Below are 10355 nucleotides of genomic sequence, written 5' to 3'. Positions count from 1 at the left end.
TAAGGCATGACAGCGTGAAATGCACAACAAAAACAAAGAAGGCAGAAGTGGTGGACACAAAGGCCTCTTTTAGTCTTTCCAGTCTTTCTTGATGTTGAGGTTCCACTCCCAGGACAGGTGGTCGTGCTTGTCGTCGTCAGTAAACTTGGACTTGATGACGTAGTTGCCGCGGGCCAGCATGCCTTTGGGAGCCTCCTCCATCGTGGTCAGGAAGTCGTAATCGTTCGGACGAGGCCCGTAGCTGCCCACCATGTAGTCGGATTTGTCAACTGTTGGCCAATGAGAACGAGCGTTAGTGAACTCACACATATGAAAACCTCCTCATCTACTACAAAGGTTTGAACTTGCCTTGGTGAGCTCAGAGTGCAGCAGGACTAACGATAATAAAATAAAACATTAACACACACAAAGCACCAAAATATAAAAGGAACAAAAAAATGTCTGTTTCCATAGTAACCAGAGGGACTGTCATGGACTTTAATGTCCCACTGTCCCAATGTCTGCTAGCAGCTAGCAGCGCACACCCTGTGGGACATTAAAATAACACTACAAATAACATTCTGTAAATACAAAACACACAAACTCTTCACTCTTCGGCACAATTATGAAGCCATGAATGAATCACCTGTGACCAGCAGTCATGTGACAACATGTTGTTGCAAGCTGCAGCTGCAGTTTCGCGGTCACGCCTGATAAAAGTCCTGTTCCTGCTAATGTTCAATCATCATGCTTTAATGGAAAATGTCATTGAAAATCACATTTCAGTGAACTGAGAATGTAATTCAGTGTGTGGGAGGATTTGGTCTTCTCTATTAAATGCACCTTTAAGTAAAAACTGTGTCTATGCTAACTCTTTGATTAACTGTGCTCCTCCTGACAGGTGGGCGGTGTGTTGTCAAACTCACTTATCACAAAGGAAGCAAATAATACAACACATTTACATAAACACAAGAGATTTAGCCTTATTTTCTTTAATTAACATGCCTGGTCAAATGTCCAGTCATGGTCATTTGAGTGTGACGCTCCTACCACACACAGTCCCTCAGCTCTCACGATGTACCAAGAGCCGGTCCTCCTCCCTTGCACACGAATCCTTGCCACTCCTTTGACCACCCTCTGCCTCACTGGGGACTCCTTTGTCCGTCTCCTTTGTCAAAGAGAACATTGATCCATGAGTTCAGCAATATCTAAAAAAACAAACACCAGAACAGGGCAATCACCACAAAGACACAAAAACTCTGCATCTACTGATCTACACATCAAATCAGGAAATCGTTACCGTCACACAATAATGAATAAATAATCATGAACTGACAACATTTCTCTTTCATGTCTAAACATACAATGTTACGGTCAGTGTCTCTCTCTTTTAGATAGATAGACTTTATTGATCCCCAGGAGGGTCAGGTATCCAGTAGCAACATTAGAACAGATCAGCAGAGAGCATTAGTATATAACAAGCACTGGGCCATGAAATAAGAACGCAGCATCAAATGTGCAAATTGTACATTTATATAGTGTTATGTTTCCACCTATTTAAAGGTAACCAAGGCGCTCATGAGCAAGTTAGGGTTAATTGAAGCAGTGGTGGAGAGGAGGACACTGAACAGACTGTGATCCATCATGGACCACCCTGACCACCTCCTCTCCTCTCTGTACTGGACAGACAGAGGAGCGTCTTTTCCAAAAGGCTCAGACAGCTTCACTGTCACACAGAACGCTACAGGAAATCTGTCCTGCCTCATGCTGTAAGACTGTAAAACACAGACAACACAGACTCACTGCTGTAAGGGGACAGGTCCTGCACAAGGTTCTGTACAAGGTTTAGGTTTCTCTTACTTTCAAATTGCACACTGTTGTTCTTGTTTATCATATCATTTCATATCTTTATACCAAATTGCACAAGCCGATTCAGACTTATATGTATACCTGCACTACAAACTCCACACTTTTGCTGCTGCACCTGTGTTTATATTTATCTTGCTGTAAATAATGTTTATACTGTATAATTGTTACTGTTAGAGGTATATTTGCTATTTTTTTGGTTTGCTTGAGTGACTGTATTTTGCTGCTGCAACAGTGAAATTTCCCAGCTTGGGATGAATAAAGTATTTCTACTCTATTCTATTCTATTGTCTTGCCCAGGGAGCCAGGGTGGGATCGAACCGCCAACCTTGCGGTCAATGGCCTTGCGCTCTTCCCGTGACATCTCTGTTAATACTCGCCACACTGCATATCAAGTGTTCTGATTGCTCTTCGACACAACAGAGATACAAAAGAAAATGATCAGCTGAATAAATATGACATGTTTATACTCATATTTACATATATACACTAACGAGCCTCATGTAATAAACGGCGTGGCTAACGCTGCTAGCTTAAGTTTGCTAACTCACCAACACACAGCCGGAAGTGATGAAGCTGCCGTCGTTTAGGTTTCATCCTGCCTCTGTCTCCTCCTGCGAGTGTCCTCGATGCGTTTACTCGCCGTCAATGACCAAATCTGTTGTTATAGGCTTCGATTTGTGACTTTAAACACCGTATATCCACCGCTCTGACCTGCACTTTGCATCGTTCTCGGACAGTCATCATGTGACTCTCCCCCGGCGCCATATTGGAAGGAGAGCGGACGTAAACACGTAGAAGGGGGCGTGGCTTACTACTGCCAAACAAACAAACAATGACAAACAAATCAATAACATTCAGATTTAAAACTATTAAACATTCTCATGAATAAAATCCACCTCACACAGACTTTTTTTTTTTTAAATCTGAACTTTATTCCACTTGTACCAAAACAAAATACAGAAGTATGAATATGTGCTGGGATAAAGAGGTAGCTGCTACATCACTGATGACGGTGTGTGTTGTTGTAGTCCTAGCTTAGACCAGAAACTGTTTAGTTCAGGCTATGGGCTCCCTAAAGAGCAAAAACCCAGGTGTTAGCCTGAGCCCAGGTGCACGCCCTCTCAGTGCCTGATGCGTCTGATGGACTGGATCTTTGGGGTCTGGCAGTGGGAGCCCCAGTTCTTCCAGTGCTGGTAGTCTCCGCTGTGTCTTTCACACTCCATGATGTACTGCTGGCCTCTGTAGCCTGGGTACTCATAGCACACGAAGCTGCACACACACACACAGAGGCAATGAGAGACTCATTAAGTCACAAATCTTCTCGTCAGTCAATATACTATTTCTGTTTCTAAATGTCTGTGTACAGTATATCTGTTACTAATCAGCCAACATGTGCTGATACAATCTGGGACGACACCTTATGCCAAGCGCTCTAATTTAAGGGCTTGCTGTGCTCGGATACCGACTGTGTCATGATGGAATCAATGTCAATTTAAATACAGATCCCTCCCAGCTGCTCATCATAACAAGAAAACAAACCTAAATAGTCGTGGTGACATAAACATATAAATGTCAGTGGCTTAGTTACTGAATTGGGACACAGCTAATCAGTCGTGGGATAGGATGGGTCACAACAGATACCAGGGGTTAAGTGTGGATACGTCCTTTAAAGGTCAGCCTTTGATGGACGCAGCCCCTGAATTAAGACATGTCTGTTGACACAAATAATTATATTTTCGTACTATTTCTGGTGATTTTATGCTGAAATACATATAGAAATCTGTTTGAACAATAAATATCACAGCATTAAACGGGCTCTGGGTGAGAGAGGTGTCATTAAAATTCGACTTTTGTTCACAGAAATTCTCCTTCACCTCTGGTTTAACCTCTGAAAACCCCTCTGTGCATAAAACACAGTGCAGATATTTCAGACTAAACACTGGAGTAATACACCGAACTTTCTGTTGAAACTCGCTGCTAGCAAGGTTAAATATAATTGCATCATTCTCAGAAGGACTGGAATGTAAGAGGAGGACATGCACGAAGGCAGAGTCACCTTGAGAGTCTGACTGCTCTGGAATATTGTGTGATGATGAAAGTACTTCAAACACTGTTAGCTCTGACGCTCTCTGTTTGATAAATGTCTCGTAGACTGGATGACTTACGCTCCGCACTGCACGTGCATGGAGCCCACCTCGGGCATGAACCAGCCCATGGCCTGCAGAGAGGGGTAGTCGTCGCACAGCTCGGAGCAGCGGCCCATGAAGTTCTCTCTCTCGAAGATCATCATGCGGCTGCTGTGGTGAGACTGCAGGACACAGAGTTCAAGTCAGCGCTCGATCTGTCAGAACCCACTCTATCTCAGTTTGACTCCCCCTTGGTTCAGGTACTCACAGCGCAGTAGATGGGGCGGAATGACATGAAGCGCTCGGTGTGGTAGGACAGGGCGCCGGTGTAGGACTCCCAGTTAGGGTACTCGCCCCTCTCCAGGATGAACTGCTGCCCCTGGAAGTCATGGTGCTCGAAACCAACCCAGCTGGAAACAAGAGAGAGAAACAAGCACGCAGGTGAGCGGCCTGAAGTCAGCCTGAAGTCAGCCTGAGCACTGAAGGAACTTCTGATGAGCTAAATCTGAAGTCAGCAGGTGTTCGGCGCGTCTGGCAGGAGTTACACAGCATGACTAAGACCCGGGCTGTTACTGTACCGACGCAGTGAAGGTTTGGACTTCAGTGCGTCAAGATGCTGAGAGTGACACAAGTTTACTCTCCACGCAGAGAGATGTCTGACACTGATTCTACGAGCTGCGTTATTTAAAGAGAGGAGATGACTGTACGCTTTATTTCAGCTGCTCTTTTTGGGCTTTTTAAGTCAGTGTTTAGATCTTGAGCGGCTCCACACAGTCAGTGTGTATCAACACTTAACTTCCAGTAGCCGTGAAGAGAAGCACAGATACACCAGGATCTTCTACGATGATTGACGCTAAAGTTTTGGTCACATGTATCATAAAACCTGGGCTCAGGTGGTAGAATGGAGGGTCCACTGATCACAGGGTTGGCTGTTGAATCCCCATCCAGGATGCTAAACCTGTGGCCTGTTCTTCCTGTTTGTAAGGCATTGGGTAGCACATGGTTTGATGGTTGTTTGAACTTCAAAGGCTCAAATATATGATACTAAAAGAAGTCCGAACACAAAGTCCTGATGAATCAGGTGAGTTACAAACCAGTTTGAAGGGTTAAACTTTTAGTAAAGAGTACTTGGTGATGGAAGAAGTATTTAAGTGGTCGTAATTAACCAACAATTTAAAAAAAAAGTGATATTTGAAAAAAAAAAGGTTTTTAAATTAGCAATAAATCAAATTATAGCAAGTTTTATTGTTTGGCCATCTGACTCTCAAGTATAAAAATATTTCTTTCAGGATGGAGACCATCAACAGAGCTACGTACGAATTCAAAATAGTAAATTACATAAACATGTTTTTAGAATATTGATGGATGTAATGTTGTGTTTGCAGGCTGTATACTCCGCCCTCAAGTGGCTGAAAGTGGCATTTATTTATACTGAATACTTTATGTAAAGGCCAAAAGTAAATGGACACCATGAGCAGATTTAGCTGGTCTGTTTGTAGTTGTAAACTCTAACGCTGCACTCCACTGATGATTGTTTGTATTATTGATCGATCGTCCATGATTGAAGAAAAGTCCACGAGTTTCCAAACTGACTCGTTGTTGCAGCTTAAGAGCCGATAGTGAGGATTTAGATGATAGTTCAGCCAAAGGGTCTTCCAGGTGCTGTCCTGACATCAAGGCCCTCTGATGTCTGAGCTCATCACCCTTCATCAGACTTTACAGATGTTTAGTAAGAAGTGGTATTTTATAATCAAAAGGGATCTAAGAGAAAAGAAAGTGGCACACCGATTCATCAGAAGGCTACAAACAGTGGTGTGGCCTGGATGATCGGCAGCGCTGCTTTTATAGCCGCTTTGAAAGAGAGTAAAGATTTAAATGTCTAGTTAAAAGGCTGCTCTGCTCCTCAGGTGACGGTGAGGCTGTAGGCTGCTGTGGCCTCCTGCTCTACTGTGGGAGTCTGCTCTACTGATCCCTCTCTCTCTCTGTGTAGCCCGGTCTCACAGACACACACTTACATAAGCACACACACACACACACACTCTCACACACACAGAGTCAGTCAGCTGTCCACAGAGACTCGCAGGCGTACAGGCTGTGTGACTCACGCTCCACTCTCCACTCGGATGGAGCGGATGTTGTCCATGCCACACTCGTAGATGTTGCAGCACTCGGAGGTGAACTCCAGACACTTGCCCTGGAAGTGCTCCTGCTCGAACACAGTCACCTGCACACAGGGGAGGACGGAGGGACGGAGGGAGGAGGCGTGAGGCAGAGCATGGCCACAGGACATCTGAGTATGAGTGAGTCTAAGTGAAAGTGTGTGAACTCACCTTAAAGAAAGGGGCTGTGCCCATGCTAGGGAAGTACATGGACGAGTTCATGTGGGTTCTAGTGACTCTATTCATTTCTAAAAAAAAAAACCAAAAAACAACAAACAGAAAAAAAACATCAAAAACAAGAAAATGAAACTTTTACATCCAAAAAACAACAAACAACTAATTTATTTCACAGCAACTACTCAAATATGAAGCCACTCCATGAACACGGTTAATCCCGTGGGAAAGCATCAGTGACACGTCCCGGCTCATCTTACCTGAAACTCTCCTCGCACTCCTCATGCAGCCAAATCCTCTTTACTAGACTTTTGTCTGAACCTGGAGCTTCTGTTTTATACCGGCGTCCACGCGGGACGCTCGTGCTCGCATGCGCGCACGTGCCCCCCCCCTTGTTGTCCCAACAAATGATGTGAATGAGCAGAGTCCGTGAAGTGAACGGAGCTTCAGTTCAAAACTAAGACCACGACTTCCGGTCACATCCTTCAAAATAAAAGCACAAGTTTGATTCATTCCAAAACAGAATCAGAAATGTTGTTGTTTTTGTTTTTTTAGCGGTTCAGTTATTTAATAACTTATCTCAACAACACATTTTTTGGCTTTATTGTTAAAAACAGGCGTGATCAGTAAAATCATATATAAAATCAGCAAAAGTACAAACTATTCTTAGGTCACTGGCTCTAAGATCTGAAGATTTATCTAATTTAAAAATAATCTGTTGGAATAGAACATAAGGAATGTATTAATACATTTTGACTAATTGATGTAGAAGTCGCAGAAAGCTTATGTAGGACCTTTATTTTGAAAAGCACCTAGAAGGAAACTTCCGGTTTCCCCCTGGCTGTCTGTGGCCAGCTTGTCAGGTGACACCTCGAACTATCCCGCGCGTAAAAACTTTGTGCGCGCATCGGTGGGCCTGCCGCTCATCTGTGTCCCCTCACACACACACACACACACACACACACACACACACACACTCTTTCTCTCCCTGTCTTTGTAACCCTATGCGGCCCGCCGACTCAGCAGATCATATACAGCGCAGCCACAGAGGTGCGTGAGATGAATGCGGGGCTGCCTTTGGTTTATTCGTATAGGTCAGCAGTGCCATCGTATAGCGCAACAATGGACGGGGCTATAGGCAGAGAAAGAGGAGGATTTGTTAGAGCCATCCGGGGACCATGTTTCTATGCTGGCTTCCAAAAGTGGAGGAAATTGTGACAGAGGTATTTAATTCATCAATAATAATAACAACAACAACAACAATAATATCAATATGTTGGTAAAGGTGGGAAAATAAAACCAAACATCTCAGCCGTGTCTGTTTTACGCTGCCATACGACTTTGTCTCCTCCACAGACCATTGTACTCACATTATTGTAAAAACCACCAGTCTGTCACTTCAGACAATAAGCCACAGTTACCACAGCAACGCCCCCCCCTCCCTTTGTGTCATGTGATCATGGACTTTTTATCATGAGAACATGTGAGGCAGCAGGAACCAAGCTGTCCATCAAACAATCAGCGTGGTCAGAATAAGTCTGAGGCTGAGGCTTCAGACCGAACGGCGCCCAGGACCATTAATCTGCCCCCCCCCCCAAGTGTCGTCTGGTTTGACTTATTGTTGGACGCCCGGACAGACGGAAGGACTGATGGACTGATCTGTGGATGGAGGCTGGAAAAGCCTCAGATGAGGGATGAATTAGAGGATTTGACACAACACATATCTGCCAAAATGGGTCATTCATTCATTCACATGATCTCAGAAGGTCCTGGATGTGAAACGTGTCACACGAGGGACAATAACCTCTCATTATATCCTGACTGAGAAGTGGAGCATTAATCAAAAGAGAGTTCTGTATCAGGCTGTAGCTCGCACGTGTGTGGATTATACTGAAAATGTTTTATTAAAGCAGAGAAAAAAATAATGTTCTTCTCATTCTTCACTACATTATTACTCCATGGTCTTCTACTGACTCCTTTAATCACAACAGGAAATGAACATGTATTAAATAATTGTATTAAAAGTCCCATCCACGAGTCACAGTACATATGATCAATACAAGTTTGATCAGAGTGAATCTCTGTCTGTCATATGAAGTGTTTTCATTAAATGATGGTTTTTAGGAGCTTCATTCATTTACAGACCTGAAGATGTCTTTTTGTTTTCTTGATCCATTTCCTTCCCTTCATTCTTTTATCTTCTGTAGCATCATGAAGCCAGAACAACATAACAGTAAACATATAAGTCAGCAGTTTCTAATTTGTTTGTTGCTTTGTGACTTATTTTCTAAAAATAAAAAGAGGAAGAAGGCAACTGCAGAACTACAGAGACGCTACGCTAGCTCGCAGAAATAAAAAAATAAACTGTATAACCTGCTTAGCTAACAATGCTAGCAGGCTCATCTGCAGTCAGCTAGGTAGTTAGCATCCTAGCATCCTAGCACACAGTACACAACACTACAAAAAAACCACAGAGGAGTCTATATATATATATACATATATATATATATATATACATATACATATATATATATATGTATATGTATATATATCTGAGCACCAACTGTAAGACCACATAATCAAAATATCGTTATTGATGGGGCATCATGTAGGTGGGCGGGGCTTGCATCAAACAGGAAGTTGAGAAAATATATATAATATTGACCCAAAACCAGACTAGTTAAGAAAAAGCTTCTATTATTAGCCATATTTAGCATTAGCAAAATTCAGCATATTTATTTTTTTTTCTTAAAAGGGGCGGGGCCATGAAGAAGGCCATGTGACTGCACAGTGCATCATCCTGTGGAGTTAAACTGCTTTAATTTCAGTGAATCATACAGATGTGACCTGTGTAAGGGTGCTTTATGTGTCTTCACTCATGTCACAGTGTCAGAGTCTCACTGCTGCGTTTTCTCATTTTAAACCCCTCTGATGTCACATCACACACACACACACACACACACACACGGCCTGGTGCAGCCATGTTTGTTTGGTCTCTGGTGTGCACTTAGGGAGTAATTATCTCCTGGACTTTCATTGGTGCTATTTCATCCAACACCTCATAAGAGTAAAGACAGAGAGGGTTTTCATTTGATGGCTCCTCTCCACAGGAATGAAGACAGATGATTGTTGTCCACACGCTCCGTGGACCTCTCTGCTCACCCACATGTGCAGGTAGCCAAGTTATTGCTTCTCGCAGCTTATTGCTTTTCCTGTTATTATTTGGCCCGGCTCCTCTTTATTACAGCACCGAAGGGAGAGAATAATTTATCTAGCGATACGCTCCCAAACCTGAACTCCACCATTACTATGATGCTGCTATGCTACATGTGGTTTCTCCGCATTAATGGCGGCGTCCTTTAAGTCACATAAGGTCACATATACATGATATGTTCTTCCTGGGACTCCTCTTTCTTTCATGTCCTGTGTCTCCCTGTGGGCCTGTGTCTCTTTGATGATGGGGGTATTTCTATTCTGTGGGGGCTGTGAGCTCAGCGAGTTTGTTTCTGTGTCTATAATCCCCTCTCTCTGGGCGCCAGCATATAAAAGCTGCGAGGGGCCCGCCGCACTCTCACACAGACCACCAGTCTCAGCCCTGAGTCTACTCCTTTTACACACACTGCCACACAGGTAAGACAGTGGACAAACATCATACAGAGCAGAACAGACCGAGGGGAGGCAGGCAGCCAGAGAAACCTACTGTAACCATGAGGGAGGGGGGGGGCAGTTATGGTAAAAATGTGAATTTCTTCTGTTCCAATTTAATAGCGGTCAATAAATGGATGGTGGAATAAACACTAGAGTTTATTCTAGGTATGAATTATGCTAAGATACTTTATGTGGAATCTAAAATATCCACAAACAGAGCAGTTCAAAATAATGGAAACAAAATCTGTTTAAATTTGATATTATATGTTGTAGCCATGTATTAAAACGGGTTTGTACAATTTACAAAACTTATGTTCTTTTAAATGGAACCAAAAAATTTGACCTTTTTGTGATGTTTTGAATCGACTTTTGATGTTAAGATTTGATTTTTTTAGGTTTT

At 43.1% G+C, this 10355-nt stretch overlaps 1 protein-coding gene across 2 annotated transcripts in view; it reads right to left on the bottom strand.

Moving 5' to 3' along the window:
• Nucleotides 1–2969: 2969 nt before the first annotated feature.
• cryba1l2 (crystallin, beta A1, like 2) overlaps nt 2970–10355 on the bottom strand; it is a 35964-nt gene continuing 28578 nt past the window's right edge. Inside the window, exons 3-7 of one of the 2 annotated variants that reach the window (XM_028405250.1) lie at nt 6305–6381; nt 6080–6198; nt 4243–4384; nt 4014–4156; nt 2970–3117 (exon numbers count right to left, since the gene is read on the bottom strand). In XM_028405250.1, the coding sequence (XP_028261051.1) occupies nt 2970–3117; nt 4014–4156; nt 4243–4384; nt 6080–6198; nt 6305–6379 (627 nt within the window). In that variant the 5' untranslated portion in view covers nt 6380–6381. Of the gene's footprint in view, nt 3118–4013; nt 4157–4242; nt 4385–6079; nt 6199–6304; nt 6382–7428; nt 7477–10355 lie in introns of those variants that run through there. The other variant, XM_028405259.1, reaches the window with a different exon arrangement.

This window comes from Parambassis ranga, chromosome 1 (assembly GCF_900634625.1).
Source record: "Parambassis ranga chromosome 1, fParRan2.1, whole genome shotgun sequence".
In the NCBI taxonomy this organism is placed as follows: Eukaryota; Metazoa; Chordata; class Actinopteri; family Ambassidae; genus Parambassis; species Parambassis ranga.
Note: the sequence above shows the minus strand (reverse complement) of the source record. Positions and strands in the feature narration are given on the sequence as shown.